The sequence below is a fragment of the Gavialis gangeticus genome, unplaced genomic scaffold (genome assembly GCF_001723915.1).
Source record: "Gavialis gangeticus isolate Ggan-Ray unplaced genomic scaffold, GavGan_comp1, whole genome shotgun sequence".
Taxonomy (NCBI): Eukaryota; Metazoa; Chordata; order Crocodylia; family Gavialidae; genus Gavialis; species Gavialis gangeticus.
The window spans coordinates 81,645,697-81,661,829 of record NW_017729025.1 but is presented as its reverse complement, the minus strand read 5'-3'; the positions used below and the strand labels follow the sequence as shown (position 1 = coordinate 81,661,829).

Genomic DNA, 16,133 nt, shown 5'->3' with positions numbered 1-16,133 from the left:
GGAGGTGGCAGTTCTGGTCCTTACTGAGGAAGACAGAGGCAAAGAAGTTATTAAATATGTTGGCTTTGTCGTCTGGTGTGACAACCAGATTCCCTGTCTTGTCCTGCAAGGGCCCTTAGTTCCCTCTTGTGGTACTGCCCATCGTTGTCAATTGTGTTGCTATTCTGATTCAAGATGATGACTTGATTGCCCAGCTTTTTATGCCTCCTGAGTGAAAAACGCTTGAAGAACGTTGAGGACTTAATGGATCCTCTCCGCCAAGTATCCATGGTGAGATGAGGAAAGGTAGATCAGTCTCAGGACTCTAATGGAACGATTAGCGAAAACCCAGTCAGGAACAGTCTCCTACCTTCCAACTCTGGTAGCTGGAAGGTAAAGAAATCAAAAGAGGCTGGTATTATAGGAAATACAAATTCATCCCTACCACATCCTTATGGTAAGGTGTCAGTAGCCCATTTTCTTTATATGGAAATTTACCTTTTTAGTATAGAAAGGAATGTGGGATCTGTGTGTATTGATCTGTGCTGCAGATCTAAACTAATGAAGAGCAGTAAGGGGAGGCAGTCATAATGAAAACAAATTCACCCAACATCTAGAACAAAAGGGCACTTGATGCCATGGTAACCAGGCACTTTCATGGTGAAAGGCACAATACAAAAACTGCACTAGGTGGATAGGAAGGGGAGCCATTAGCCCATTCACACTGAGGACAGTGAAAGAAATAGCTGGAGAGGAATTTGAAATGAGCAAACATTAGAAAAAATGAATTTAGAACAGGGACTTACCTTGTATTGGAGCAGGGCAGAGTTGGGCAGGTAGAAAGGAGAGGTAGCTGAAGCACTTGGTACAGAGAACCACACTAGACACTGCTTGTGTGTTAGCAGCAGCAACTCCAGGCAGGGCTAAGTTGGTTTGGAAATGGCTGTTAAAATCCACCAAATCTCTTTCTCTTCATCTCTCTTCTCTTCCGTCTCTTGTCACTGCTTCCCAGGCTGCAGTTCCTTGTGCATATGTATTTGTTTTGAGCCAAGCCCTTGCTGAGTCAGCCACGTCAGAAACTGGGTTTTACACTATTGGTAATTGCCAGGATTGCAGGAAGTAGGTGTGCAGAGTGGTGAAGCATCAGCCCACACTGCCTGAGAAGGCAAGATTCCTGAGAGGCACTTGAATTGAGGGACCTGTCAACATGATTTTTTTCCCTCCAGCAGCACTTTGATTCTCCCTCTATAGCTCTACCTAAAGATATTTCTGACAGAGCTGGCTGTGTCACTGAGATCCACAGATGGAGGGGAAGGGTTGTGCCTCTTATTTTTAACACTAGAATGCGAGGTAGAGATAAACACATTCTGGTATTGGTGACTCACATGCAAGAGCCTCGTGCTGGCTAATTAATCAAGCCAGGCAGATGGCAAAAAGGAATCTGTGCTCATTGGAGAAGGGCTTCAGGTTTAGCTGGGAAGCATCCTAGTTTATCTGCAGACAGTTGGTTTTATTTGGCCCAAGTATGGCCTGTCTTAGGTATTAACTACATCCTTGCTGTTGTCTCATGGTATCAAAAGGTTATTAATACATCTACTTGCTAAGATACTGCTTACAGTGTAACATCCTCCAAGCTTCCCATTCTGAGAGTTCAGTTAGTTGTGAGATTCTGTATCCTCCTGGTATCTCATATTATCCCTCAGCTAGAGGAGCCTCCTTCCTGGGATGTGATGGGGAATTCACACCTGCTGACTTTCTTGCAGGTGCCTAGTTTTGCTTTAAGAGGTTTTTCATGCCTTGCTGTCATAGCCACATTCAGTATTGGTTTGGACAGCTTTGAATATATCTGATAAAGGTGAAATTTCCTCTCTTCATTTTCAGTTTCTTTTTTGTCAGGAAGGCTTTTTACCTTTTGAGCATCAAGTGAAGAAGACAAATGTCTCAAAGCTTTGCAGTATCTTGAATAAATCTTGAAGTGAGGGGGGCAATATTTATACTAAAGATTCTGCACTGAACCTTGGACTTAAATACTGAGGCTTGAGTTATCATCACTAGAGTGGTTCCTCACTGTTAATACAAATGTGTTTTTGTCAGAAAAGCAAAGGATTCTCAAACACATGGGAGCAGATCTGGCAGGTACTAATTTTATAGTCACTTCTGAGTAAACACGCTTTAGGGAGGCTTACATTTTACAGTGGTTTTTGGTTCTGTAACTGGCAAGATATACGCAAGACTGCACCAGGGTTTTAATTGCATGGTATGCTTGGCATCAGATGCTAATGATGCTATAGAACTTGAATGAGTTACACAGTGTGCTTTTATTGTACTTGGACAGTATTTGAAATGGCAAGAGTTTAATTCTTGAGGGAAGGCTGTCTCAGAAATGCAGCAAAAGAAGAGTGTCTTTTAGCATACCAGATTTACTTTGAAATGGTTTGTACTTCTGTGACCAAGAACAATAAATCCAGCATTAGCAGTAAAAACTTGAGTGAAGAACAGAAAACAAATATCACTGTGAAAGATGCCATTAATTCAGAATACCTTACATCTGAAATAGTTTTCCTTTGCTTGAAGGAAACTGAAAGAGAAGACTCCTTCATTTAGTCCCTTTGTATATTAGACAGTATGTTGTACATTATCACTTTCAGTTGGTTGTGTGAATCTTCTGTGTAGAAGAACCACATAAAACTAAGAAAATGGAGCAAGGGGCAGGCATAAATATTGACCAGATAAAGTCAACCATGCCCCTTTAAGACACCATCATAATGTACCAGCCTAGTGCATTGTTTCTTTCTGTTTGTTTAAAAGTGTTGCAATGGTTGTGAATTTGCTGAATTCCAGTGTGTTTAAGTCCTTCCTCACATTTGGCAGAAGTGATAGCAATACAAGCTTCTCTATGCCACCCCACCAAGCCTTGCCTTGACATGGTGGGACAGGCTGTAGAACCTGGGAGGAGGGGATGGGAAGAGGGAAGGAAAAGGAGTTAATCTCCATACGCTGTTCCAGCCTTTTCTCTGCTGCTGTTGCCAGTGAGGATATCCATCATAGTGCAGACACTTGTCTGTTGGCTACTTCCAGTAGCAAATTTCTCTTCTAACCTGATGTGGGGCATAGCTCTGTTAGTCTATTGCCCTAGTGGTGCTGGAATAACAGCTGTAGACCTTTCCATTCAAAATGTCATAGGGGTGTCTCATGGAATAATGAGGAGGATTTCTGGGAATCATAAGCCTGGGATATAGGATGGTTTTGACCACCTAGGTCCTCTCTCACTCTCATTCTGTAGGGTTCTGTGCTCTCGGAGCGGGATTACGAAAGCTTGGTGATGATGCGGATGCGCCAAGCAGCCGAGAGACAGCACCTGATTGAGCAGCTCCAGCGGGAAGATGAAGAAGAGTCTCATACCTAGCATGGGGAAGTAGTTCCCTGCCCCTGCCCCCCCACCCTGTTCCACCTTCCTCTTCCTGACCCCTACTCTTCATTAAAAAAATGTTTTCTTAATTTAAATCAATAAACCTTGTTTTTTAAGAAAAATGGCTATAGGAATCTTTTCTTGGGGCAGGGCTGAAGGCATACTACTTTTCAAGCCTGCACAGCTCTCACATAACTTCTTCCCTTGTCAGGAAAAGGCAGAAGAACAGATATCATTTAGTCTTTTTTTTTTATGGTAGCTGCACCATAGCTGATGACCTAATTTTTGAGGTACCAGCTGAAAGGACTCCAAGACATTGTGGCTGCTTGAGGTCAAGATTAGGTCTGGGAATTTCACATGGGAAGTAAGTGTTTAGGTAACTTTTTCACTGACACAGCTGTGACAATTCAGAGTGGCCCATGGAAAGGAGTCAGGCTGTTTACATTACCTTTTTATTAGTTTTATTAGTTTATCACCTACAGCAGTAGTTGATCATACATACAGCTTAAGTCAATGTATCAGTGACCTGCAGTTGGTAAGATTACATAGCCAATACATGAAATATTCACAGGGCCTTATTTCAATGATATACTGCCCAAGGATATTTCTGCAGTTTTCCACTTATGCTGGAATGGTTCTTTTGGGGATGACAGGGTCTGACCACAGAAACCTTAATTAGGGGTGCACCGATATTTCAGTCGGCTATCTATCTGATAGGCACCAATAAAAGGAGAAATGACATTATTAGCTATTGGCTTTTTTGGTCATTGTAGCCGATAATTATGGTCACGTGCCTGGAGTACCGTGGTAAGCGTAGTCCAGGCTTCGCATCCTGCTGCCAGCCTGAGCCCACAACAGACTACAGGTCCTGGCAAGCAGCAGGAGTAGGTGCTTGGGGAGTGGTTACAGGTTACTGCACTCAGCAACAAAGGAACCATTACTGGCTCCTGCTGCTGCTGCCACTGCTGTGGCAACCCCGTGCACACAGCAGGGGCCTGAGCACTGGGGCTGCCATAGAGATGTTGGGCTGTGCACAGGCTGGGTAAGATGTCACGCGAGGGACATTCTGCTGCACTGGGCAATGGGCTCCTTTGGAAAAGTGGCTTCTCCCCAGTGGCCGCAGGAGCTCAGCTGCATTGGGCCCACCAGCTCTGAGGCAGTGGCATGCTCTGGGCCTCCAAACACACCTGGTGCTACTGTCCATGCAAGGATCCATCCCCCCACACCTGGGCTGTGCAGGAAGCGGGGCTGTGGGCAACACGTGGGAATAAAGTGGTTACTACTTTCCTCAGCAAGGGCTGGAGCAGGCAGAAGGCACGTGCCTGCATTCATGCATGTGTTAAATAAACCTTTTTTTTGTTTTTGCATTTATGTCAGTAGTTTAAAATGGCTTTCACTGTTACTAAAGATTGATTATCAGATCAGCATCAGCTGATACGGTTAGTTAATCATCGGCTATCGGTATCAGCCGAGAAAATCTTTATCGGTGCATCCCTAACCTTAATCTTAGGAGTGGGGGGGACATGCCCAAGGAGAGGTTTTCCTCAAACAGCAGCAACAGGGGTATTGTTTGGCCTCTTGTTTTGACTGTTCCGGGGACTGTGTAACAAGTGGCCCATGCTTGGCCCACCCCTATGCGTGGTCTCCTAAGCAAGAAGCTTAGTACTCCATGCTCCACAGAGACAAAGTCAGGACTTGACCTCACTCAAACACTTGCATAGGACAAGATTAACACTGTAAACGTGTTCCAGAGTACCACCGAGACTGATGCAGTTTGGGGCCATTCATTCTCCATGTATGACTTATCCTCAGAACTGAATGGGCAAACCTACCTCTCCTTGGGACTCATGTAATGGCATTGATGGCAGTTTTCCATTATGTGAAGTTTTGACTATGCAGCACTTCCCCTGAGCGTGGCTGGAAACTGGGACATAGAGGAGATTCTCACTGGGGAAGCTCACTTCTAGGCTGTAATTTTACGGGATCAACATTGATGTCTTGCCCCGATGGAACTTTGTTGTCTTCTTTATGCAGACACCAGACCAGTGTCTGCCCCACCCCAGTCATGCTGACCACTCGATAGCCATAGTTCTCCAGCTTGTCCAACACGATCCGGGGTGCATCATTTACATAATACTCCCAGCTGCAGCCAAACAAGAGGGAAAGAAACAAAGGTGAGGAAGGAAGAGGCACAACTTTGCTTGCCAGAGGGACCCTGTAATTCTGGCAACACCTTCTAAACCCATGCAAAACCCCGGTGTCCCCACACTGGCATAAAACCCAGCAAGTATGTAATGTCTTATCATATTAGACAAGCTAATAACCACAAGTTCCAAACTGAGGAGAAAGTTTGCCAGGAACTAAAAGCTGTCTAAAATTTGGAGTGTGGTTCAAAGATTAATCATCTAAAGCCATGGGTCACTAGCTTCATCAAATGGGCAGCTGAACTCCCCACTGTCTCCACTTTGGGCTTCATCAAAAAAAATACCTCTGAATCTTCACCTTATTGGAAAGTGCATGTGCATATATAATTATGAACAGAGCTGGGCAATTTAGGCTACCTGTCATTTCCCATTACTAGACTTTATTTCCAGTTGCTAATAGCTGATTATTGAGGCCAAAGCTTTTTCATGCAGAGCACCTAGCTGGCTGGATTGCTTAGGAACATTTCAGTACAAATGAGTCAGGCGTTTCCAAGGTGATGAGAGATATTTTTTGCTCATGTTAAACATTTTTACAGTTTACTTGAAACCCTGCTACCTGCCACCTCTCCCCACACCCATGCTCTGGAACAAGTGCTTACCATTTATCAAGGATGAGCTTTTGCTATCCTTGTGAAGAGGATCCCAAATTCAGCTGTGTTAGGCCTTTCAAAAATCAAGTTCACTTTAGCTCAATGCATACTTGTTAGATAAATAAGCTGAGGGCTGAACTGGAGTTACCTTCATTTATATTCTCCAGACTGCTGTGAGGTTGGTTAGAGGACCCAAGAGCCATGTGACTGTTCTCCATGCTGGCCCCCAGGCAGCATGGAGGTGGAAGTAGCCTGACCTGAATGCACATGGAAGACAAGAGACAGACCGGTGGGGGGAGGAAGAGAAGGGAGTGGCTACATGTGAAAACTGGGATAAAGAGATAGACTGGAGCTGGAAATAGAGATAGGGAGACTGAGATTAAACACAGGCCTGAAGGAACTGGCACTAACTGGCTGGTCCAAGCTGCACTGAATCACAGTCTTCTCACACACACAAAGGGGCTAAATCATGGTTGTATATGGAAGCTTACCAACTTAGAACACACTTGACTTTGAAACCTTAAATGTTTCTTTAATGTCATTTTTTGGGTATAATTTGTGCATTTTAATAAGCTTTCTAGCTTGGGTATGACTCATACCACCAGACAAGCTGATAATAACTTTGGATGTGGGAGCAGAGTTAAAACTGTACTGAGCCTTGGCCATACATTTTCTGACTTTCAGTTATTAACATAATGCATGTTCTGGGCTATAGTTGTGCCCAAAGAAATTTCCAGACAGAACTGTTATAGTTCAGGTAGCAAAGCATTACTAGTGGGGTAGTTATTTTTAATATATGCAATAATGCTGAGATGCAAAAGTCTGCTGAAGACATTTTTGTTTCTGAGATACATTATAATTTGCTGTAATTATAGATGAGGTGCAAAGATAATATGTATTATTATAGCTGGCTATGAACTTAGTGCTTTTAAAGAGGCTTCCCATGTGCAGTTTCAGCTCACATGTTCCCAATATGCAGAGGAGGTGACTGAGGCAGAGATGGCTTGTAACTTGCTGAAGCCTACGAAAATTGGTAGATTAGGTAGGATCAGGGCTTCCATTGATTCTTTAATCACAAGAACCACATAGTATTTGTAGCAAATATTCAACCCTTAGTGTTTCACAGCCTGTTTTGGTAAGGATTGTCTGTTTGGAGTTTGTAAACTCTCTCTCCTGGCTAAAAGCCGGCAGAGATCATTTCACCTGGTGTCTGTAAAACAAACCTTGATCTTATAAATTAGTTATGTTAATTTACATTATCCACTCTGCCTTCCAAAAAATCCCACTGAAAGGCATGCCTCAATTATACAATGAACCAGGGATTCGAACCTAAACAAGCCCAGGCTTGAGGGGAAGAAAGAATAAGAGCAGTGCAGTCCCAAGATCTGCCCTTTAGGATACTAAAGTGAGACAAGTCCCAGTGGTTGGTTTGTGCAGATGTTTAAAATATCACCAATACTCTACTGGGCCCCTCAGGCTTGCAGCTTGGTTATGCCCAAGGCCAGGGCTACATTAATGCATCAAGATACACACAAAAGCAGAATATCTGCCTTCGCTTAAAAAAAAAAAAACCTACAACAAAAAAAAACAAAACCCAACTTGCTACACCTTGCCATTATCGGAAAGCCTAGTGGCGTGACCACTTGTAACCAATGCTTGAATGTGTTCTTTGCATGCAGTTGGAAAAGCAGCAGTCACAGAAGTGAGGGAGAAAGCTGTTTGTCCCCATACTCATCACCAAAGACTAGGCTCCTGCATGCTGGGGATGATACTTAGATGTTCCCAGAGATCTGCCTCTACAGGCCTGCTGTGGGTAGCAGTGATACTTCCCCACACACTGTCCATTTGAGATCTACCCTCCCAAATGGTATGCCATTCACACCAGCATAATAGGACTGCTTATAAGAAAGGAGAGGGACAATCAAATAGTTAATCTGAATGTTGTGTTAGAGAATTGAGAGGTATCACCCCAATGAAGGCAGTTCACACCCTCAGAACATTCATCTCAGGTCTTCTGCAAGCTCTGACAGATATCAAAAGGCAGCAGGCTGGAATGTGTTGTTCAGGCTTACAACTTAAATATAGGATTGATTTTGTGGATCTCTTACAGAGCAAAACTCTGTTTTACAGGCTTGGTGGACTGATAATCCTGTGGGCCCCGAGTGCAACTAAAAGACCCTTCATTTTTCTTGGAGAAAAGCTTTGCTCTTCAAGCAGAGTTTCAGCCTGCTCCAAACTGGTTCCACGGGGCCATCCCTCTGGAATGCAGTAGTCTGCCTCTGGGCACACCTAGATGTGTTCCAAGGAGTTATTGTCTTTGGGTTCTCCTCCTCCTCTTGCTCAATCAAACCCTAAAACACAGGCAACACAGAGCTGCTGCTTTTTGCTAAAGCAGGAAGGTAAATTATCCTGCATCCATCCAATCCATGCTACCTATCAAGCAGGCAGGGTGATAATTGCCTTTGCCTCCAAGCAAAGGCAAAGGCAAAATCAAAAGCTGTAGGGAAGAAGGTGGATCCATCACCTGCATCGACCACCAGGGCAGCTCACCACTGGAAAGCGCCCATCTCTGCTACCCCAGCTGTTGGTATTTCTAGAAGGATGCTGTAAGACAAGCACACTTTGGGGTTTAACTTTTGGCAGCAGCTTCCCAATTGCAGGTGTCTTACCATTCTGAAGGTCCTCCCCAGCTGTTGGAAGCCAGAAGGATTTTTTCTCTTTCTAAACCATTGCTGCTGCTTTAAGGTTGAAGCATCTCTCTACTTCATCCTTCCACAAACCTCCTTTTTTTCTTAGGATCCTCTGTCCCCATGCATAATTCAGCCGTCTGCCCCTCAGCTTCACAGGCACCAGCCTGAAACTGACATTCATGACAATTTCACTGCCACCCACATGGTTCAGAATAGCAGCTGTAAAAACCAATCAGAGTCTGGTAAAATCCACTATCTTGCTGCTAGGCACAGTTATGATTGGCAGAAGTGATCCTAGAACAATCTGCCGGCAGATGCTGGATGGACCACACGTTGGGAAGGTCCTCTCTTTTTAAGGGTCTGAAACCTCCCCTTCCCCAATTGCAAGTTTGCATTCTGCAGAACCGATTCGGTTTCAGGTTTGCCAGCGTGGGAGCAAGTGGGCTTTTTGGAGCTGCACTGACAATCTGTAAAGTTGCAGCTTGCAGGGTGGAATTGAGAAGAGCTCCTTCTGTTTGACGCCTCTCCCTCCTCCCACGCCTCCTCTACTCAAAGATGTACATGGGCTCCATTCAACAGAAGTCTAACTGCTTCCCCTCTGCTGTTTTAATTATTTTTTTCAAAGAGGAAGAAGTGGCTGAGAGCTCTGGTGAAAGTGGAAGCAGCACATCAATAACACTTTGCAAGTCATACTAAAATGGGAGCAGGTGTCAACCTCAGGGTGGGCAATCAAGGTACATAGGAACCAAGAGATATCAGAAACACGGACAGAGAAGAGCACTGAAAGACTCCACCTAGAAAAATGTAAAATTCATACACCTGGGAGAACAGTATCCAGCACACACTCAGGGTCCAAGCAAAGGCTCAGGAAGCCAAAACAGGCTTTTGTTGAGATCAGTGGGCACTGGGTCAGGTACTCAATAAAAAGGAGAAACCTGGACACCAGCAACCATGGGGTGATGATGGATAAATGGAATTACAGAATCACAGAGCTGGAAGGAACCTCAAGTCTATCCCTGAAGAAATCTCCTTCACTAGGGTTTTACAACTTCTTTAGGCAGCTTATTCCATTATCCCATTCTTCATAGAATAGTTAAGAAGGTTCTCCTGGGGTTCAATCCAAATGGGCTTTTCTTCAGTTTAAATCCACTGCCTCCTGTCCCATCTTCCATGACAAGGGAAAAGAATTTCCTCTCCTCCCATGCCCTCCTCCCAGCTCTTTTTATGACAGCCTTTCAAAGATCTGAAAACTGACACTGTGTTCCCTAAGAACTGCCTGGCTGCCAGCTTGCAGTGTTACTTGGCAGCAAGAAGAGCCAGGAACTGAACTAGAGAACTGGGGGTGACAGGCAATAGCTGTGCAACTCAGGGGACACTGCATCTGGTATTGTGTTCATGAGTGGATACTTCCATACTGGAAGTGCTATTTACCAAGAGGAACTTCAGATAAAAGCAAGAAAACAACTGGGGAGACATCGACAGATGCACTCATTTATAGGAAGGATCAAAAAAAAAAAAAAAAACACAATACCCTACTTGAGCTCCAGAGGGCATGCACCATGATACCAGCCTGTAAGTATTTGAAGAATGGGAACAGTGGAGATGTAGGGGGGTTATATACACAGTGGGTGTATAATTAGAGATAAGGGAAAGGTCTCAACTCAGTGTCAGGAAATGCTTCCTGCTGGTGAGATCCAATAGACAGACAGGGACTTGCTGTGCAATCTTGGACACACTCCCTTCCTTTGCTTCAGTTTCACTGTCTACATAAATACTTGTGAGGTGCTCTGACCTCTCCAAAGCTCTACAAGTGAAAAAGCTGGATACCATTACTAGACTTCAACAGGAAACTTCAAGCAACCATTATTGGCAAATATGCTGAGAATGGTTCTCAATTAAGGACACATGCACATCCTACCCCAGGTGAAATCCCACTGGATGGTGACGGTAACCAGCCTTTAATGGATGAGGCAGTATATGGTCTGTTCACAGTGAGCAGCCTGGAGCTCCCACATACTAGCCCCAGCCTCTGATGTAGGCAGTAACTTAACCCCCTTAGTGCCTCAACTTCCCCATCTGCCAAAAGCACTTCAGCTCATACTGACTGCAAGTATTTGAAGACTGCTATCATGTCCCTTCTGAAGTGCCTTTTCCACAAGCTGAACATGCCTAGCTCCATCAGTCTCTCCTTCAGCCTTTCAGTCCCTCCAAATGAGACCTAACCAAGTAGAGAGGCATTATCACTCCCTGTGTCTTGCAATTAACGCTTCAACTGATACAGCCCAAAAAAAAAAAAAAAAAAAAAATCACATTCACCTTCTGTGTGGCTTCACCATGCTGGAGACTCATATTGAGTCTGTGATCTTCCAAGACTCTCAAGTCCTTTTCCATCGTGCTGCCATCTAGTCAGGTATCACCCATTTTATATCTGTGTTTTTGATTATTCCTCCTAAGGTGTACCATTTTGCATTTGTCCACACTGAACTTCATCCTACTAGATCTAACACAACTTTCCAATCTGTCAAGATCCTTCTGAATTGTGCTCACATCCTCCAACTTGTTCACGATTCTTCCCAGTTTCATGTAATCTGCAAACTTGCTCAAGAAGCTTTGTATGCCAACATTCAAATAATTAATGAACAGGTTGAACAGCAGCAGGCCCAGAACAGACCCCTGTGGAATTCCAATCAAAACCTCTTACCATTCTGATGTGGAGCCATTAATAACTATCCTTTGCTTGCAGCTACTGAGCCAAATATTTGTCAACACTGTACTTAAGCTTCCAGGGATGGAGATAAAAGACTGCTGTAATTCAAGAAGCTCAAACCCTGGATCAAAGGCCAGATCCAGCCCCCGGTACCAGGTCATCTGGCCTACGGGGCTCCCCATGGGTCCAAAAATTTGGCAGCAGGGAGAGCAATGAAATTGGCCCCAAGCCACTCATTTGGTCCACAGGGCCAAAAGATTGACCATTGATCTACCAATACCATTAGAGGTGCACTGATACATCAGTCCATGTCATATCAGAACCAATAAAAGGAAAATTGACATTACCAGCAATAGTCTTTTTTTGGCCAATGTGGCCGATAAGGTCACCAATAAATGCCACGTGCATGCATGCAACTGCAGCATGTACACGGCCAGGAATGTAGCCCAGCACCGTGGAGAACAGAATCTGGAAGGTACCTTTGTGTGGGAGAAGGGGAGTAGGGGAGGGGCAGATCAAGGCCCCTGCAGTGAGAGAGGGAGTGGGGCTGGGGCAGGTGCTGCCCAGCCAGCACAGGGCAGGGCATGGGACAGAGTCCCAGGCAGCTCATCCAGGAGGGTGGGGAGGGGTGGCTCCCCCTGCTGCACACACCCCCAAGGGAGACATGGAGGGCTTGTGCCCCCTAAATGCATGTGCAGGGTGAGGGCAGGATGCCTGCCATGGGCTTGGGGCTGGGACTGTGCTTGGAATGTGTGACAGTGGTGCTGGGAGGGAGGTTACAGCAAATTTTGGGTGGCTGCAGCCCACCCTGTAACCTCCCAGCACCGCCTTCTGCCTGCCCACCCTGAGTGCAGCTCCGGCCCAGCCCCGCCACCAGGAAGAGGTTTCAGTGGGCAGCGCTCCCTTGCCCTGTGCACAAATCTGGGGGGATATGCTCCCCATACCTCCCCCAGAGTACACGCAGCAGTGGGATCCACCCCCCTCGAGACAAGCCACCTATGGCTCTGTTCCGCACCCCTGCCCTGTCCTTCCCCGGCTGGACAGCCCCTGCCCCACTCCCTAACTCACCACAGGGGCCTCAGTGTGCCTCCACCACACCCCTTCCCCCCCCCAGACTTACCAGCCAGACTTTCCAAGTTGTCAGGCTGCATATCAGCAATCAGATTGGTGTCAGCTGATATGGCTGGTTAATAATCAGCCAAAAAATGTTTATCGGTGCACCCCTAGTTGCCACAATTCATATTTAAAGGGACACTACTGAGTGCTCAAAGTACTCACTACTACAGTCACTGGAGTTCATCCTAGGGGCAAAAAAAACAGGCTATGGCAGCTACAAGCCCACAGCCCCCAAAGGGATTTGGAGCCCTAATCTAGTGCTGCAGACCTCATAGTCATTCTGCCAATGAAGATACATCCTCAATTATGGCAACCTCAGCAAAACAAGTTTGCCACTGGAATAACCAACTTGTAACAACTGGCACTGTATAACAAAGTGTTCTCTTAAGTTTGCCTGTATTTAGGACCCTCCTGCTAAACTTGCTCTGGTTTTATATTTTGCACCTCACAAGATGTTGGCTTTCACTTATCTAAACAAAATCAGTCATCTGAATAGTGGGTATTCTCCAGAGGATTTCTGAGAACTACGGATGTCCCATATTTCAGTTTTACCAGGAGGCTACACAGCACAACCAGGTCCCAAGCACTATCCTCTGAGCATGGTGACCCTGCACCAACAGGAGAGACACTGCACACAGGCAAGGCCCCGGTGAGAGTCTCAGGAAAAGAAAGCCTTGTAGTCTAGATCAAGGGATGGGTAAGTGCAGCAAGAGAGCTGGAGGCGGCAAGGAGAAGAATGGAGGAAAGCAGCAGGCCAGCGGTACTTACAAATGGTTCCCCAGCATGTTCCTCTTAGTGGCTCCCAGATAGTTCATCAGAGCCAGATCAGAATGCTCATCTCCCACCATCGTGGGGCCAACCTCCTGCAGAGGGAAATGGACAATTCAGCAGGTAAGAAAAAGTTCCCTAGGCCAGGTCTTCTTTTAGCCTTCCCCACACAGGACAGGTTAATCCAAGAAGAGAAAAAAAAAAAGGCAACATTATACCTCTAGGAGGGTGAACACACAGCTGTCATCCAGCTGGCTAGTGCTGAACCAAGGCCCCATGAGTGAATCCTTGCAGTGAGGCATTTGTAGTTAGTCAGAAAATTAACATTTGGGCAAAAGGAATTTTGGGGGAAGCATATTCCTTGCACTGGCTTGACAATTTTCATTCCTGAAGCCAGGCACAGGCTCTGGGTACAAAAGCAGCACATACAGGAAAGGAAACACTGGGAAGATGACAGGTGGCACGTGTCACAGCAGACAGGAAAGATAGCATGCACCAGACATGTCTTTATCTGATACTACTGACTATATAGTAGCCAAGCTCCAAGTGGTATTTAGCCCAATTACAGAGCCTGGCAACCAAAAAAGCAGTGGTGTTTGTGCACATGCAAAAAGCAAAGGTGGAAGGAAAGCCAATTCCTCTCCAAGTGGGAGTGTGAGCCTGAGGCATATTGTTCCAACAGAGCCCCCTGCTGGCTGAGCAAGGAAAGGCAGAGATGCATTTCATAAATAATCCATCCCTTTTAGAGGAATTCTTTGACTGCTAAACATCCTCTGGGGAGCGGAGAGGAAGAAGAGAGTTATCTGGACTGTCTGGCAGAAGTCAGGTACAGGGAAATGTCATGCTCCCTTTAAATACAAGGAAAGTAGGTGAGCCAGAGGGAAAGACAGAGGTACAAATGAGCTCAGTGCTTGCTTTGTATTAAAGAGCAGTTACACGATGCCACAGATACATAATTGTTATAAGACATTCCCTGCTCTAGAAAGCTCCCCAAACTAGACTAAGTACAGTGACGATACAGTAATATTGGGAGACTACACTGTAACACAGCACACTTGATGCTGTTAGAATGCATGTCAGTCTTAAAACATGGACAGGACCAACTAGGTTAAATCTCATTCCTGAACTGTACAATCACTTTGGATTTTTACAAGGCCATTACAACAAACTATATGGAGTATAACAAAGAGAGACTTTGTTCCTCTAAGCTGTAAGAGGCAACTGTGTTTTAATTTAACCATACCTGAAGGCAACTATTCTAGAAGAGAGTTCCAGCACAGCAGAAGCTACAGGCAGCAGACAGACTGGATTTGATAAAGCAGGATGCTGAAGCCTGAAGAATAATGACCTTCCTCAAATGCTTGATAATACTTCACCTACCTGTAGCATTTTCCATCCATGGAACTCAGGATGCTTTACAGACAATTTTTAAGTTTCAACACACACCTGCAGAGCAGCTAATTATCATGCTTCTTTTTTAAGGCAAGAGAACTGAGGAGCAACGCCTAACTGATCAGCATGAAGCCTGAGTCACAGTCCAGAGCAGCAGTCTCATTTCTTTACCTCTTGTTTTACAGTCTATTCTAAATGGTTACAACTGGGGAGGGAGGAGGCATATTGTACCCCGAGGAAGTCTTTACCACAAATTATGGCACTTTGTGCAGCTATTGCTACACCACTATAGGCAACAACAAAGCCCATCCTAACTATTGCAAAAGACTTAAGTGTTCATTGATGCCCAGCCAAAGGATTTTACTGCTCCAGACAAGTCTGGAAAAAACTGTTCTCCTCTATCCCAGACTGGGACAGTGGAATAAGCTGCTTCTCTGGTGGTTTTCAAGAAGAGGCTAGACAGGTATCTGTCTGGAATAGTTTAGGAGGAATGAGCCTTGCATCTCTGCAGGGCATTAAACTAGATGACTTCTGAGGTCCCTTCTAACCCTCTGAAAAAGAACTGGTTGCTATGGCAGACTTGATCGGGAGGAGGAAGCAGTACCTTTCAGCAATGGCCTTCTCTGGAGTCAGCAAGACTACAAAAAAACCAAAAACCAAACAAACTGGTGTCATTGCGGAGCCATTGGCACGGCTGTTCGAGGACTCCTGGTGCTCAGGCCAAGTCCCTGAGGACTGGAAAAGCGCCAATGTGGTCCCTATTTTCAAGAAGGGGAGGAAGGAAGAGCCTGGCAACTACAGGCCAGTCAGCCTCACTTCTATCCTGGGCAAGGTCTTTGAAAAAATTATCAAGGGCCACATTTGTGAGAGCCCTGCAGGGGAAGTGAAGTTGAGGTGTAACCAGCATGGGTTTGTGCAAGGCCGATCCTGCCTGATTAACCTGCTCTCCTTCTATGACCAGGTAACAAAGAGCTTAGATGGGAAGGAGGAAGTCAATGTCTTCTTCTTGGACTTCCAGAAGGCCTTCAACACAGTGTCTACCCAATTCTGGTGGGCAAGATGAGGGACTGCAGCATTGACAAATGCACAGTCACATGGGTGGCAAACTGGCTCCAGGAGCGCACCCAGAGGGTGGTGGTGGACGGGTCGATGTCAACCTGGGAGGGTGTGGGCAGCGGAGTCCCCCAGGGCTCAGTCCTTGGGCCGGTGCTGTTCAACACCTTCATTAGCGACCTGGATGAGGGTGTGGAGAGCACCCTGTTCGAGTAAGCTGATGAC

General features: G+C 45.6%; 3 protein-coding genes across 6 annotated transcripts in view; 1 reads left to right on the top strand and 2 right to left on the bottom strand.

Moving 5' to 3' along the window:
* CUNH15orf62 (chromosome unknown C15orf62 homolog) overlaps positions 1-3,256 on the bottom strand; it is a 9,467-nt gene extending 6,211 nt beyond the window's left edge. Inside the window, exons 1-2 of one of the 2 annotated variants that reach the window (XM_019519018.1) lie at positions 786-3,256; positions 205-365 (exon numbers count right to left, since the gene is read on the bottom strand). In XM_019519018.1, coding sequence (XP_019374563.1) covers positions 205-269 — 65 coding nt within the window. In that variant the 5' untranslated portion in view covers positions 270-365; positions 786-3,256. Of the gene's footprint in view, positions 1-204 lie in introns of both variants that reach the window. The other variant, XM_019519017.1, reaches the window with a different exon arrangement.
* DNAJC17 (DnaJ heat shock protein family (Hsp40) member C17) overlaps positions 1-8,533 on the top strand; it is a 42,538-nt gene extending 34,005 nt beyond the window's left edge. The window contains exons 11-12 of one of the 2 annotated variants that reach the window (XR_002097692.1): positions 3,263-3,752; positions 8,313-8,533. Coding sequence is in view for 1 of the 2 variants with exons in the window: in XM_019519016.1 (XP_019374561.1) it covers positions 3,263-3,385 (123 nt within the window). In the remaining variant the exon portion in view is untranslated. Of the gene's footprint in view, positions 1-3,262; positions 4,656-8,312 lie in introns of those variants that run through there. The other variant, XM_019519016.1, reaches the window with a different exon arrangement.
* GCHFR (GTP cyclohydrolase I feedback regulator) overlaps positions 4,723-16,133 on the bottom strand; it is a 16,227-nt gene continuing 4,816 nt past the window's right edge. Inside the window, exons 1-3 of one of the 2 annotated variants that reach the window (XM_019519021.1) lie at positions 13,682-13,779; positions 13,464-13,558; positions 4,723-5,531 (exon numbers count right to left, since the gene is read on the bottom strand). In XM_019519021.1, coding sequence (XP_019374566.1) covers positions 5,333-5,531; positions 13,464-13,558; positions 13,682-13,765 — 378 coding nt within the window. In that variant the 5' untranslated portion in view covers positions 13,766-13,779 and the 3' untranslated portion in view covers positions 4,723-5,332. Of the gene's footprint in view, positions 5,532-13,463; positions 13,559-13,681; positions 13,780-16,133 lie in introns of those variants that run through there. The other variant, XM_019519022.1, reaches the window with a different exon arrangement.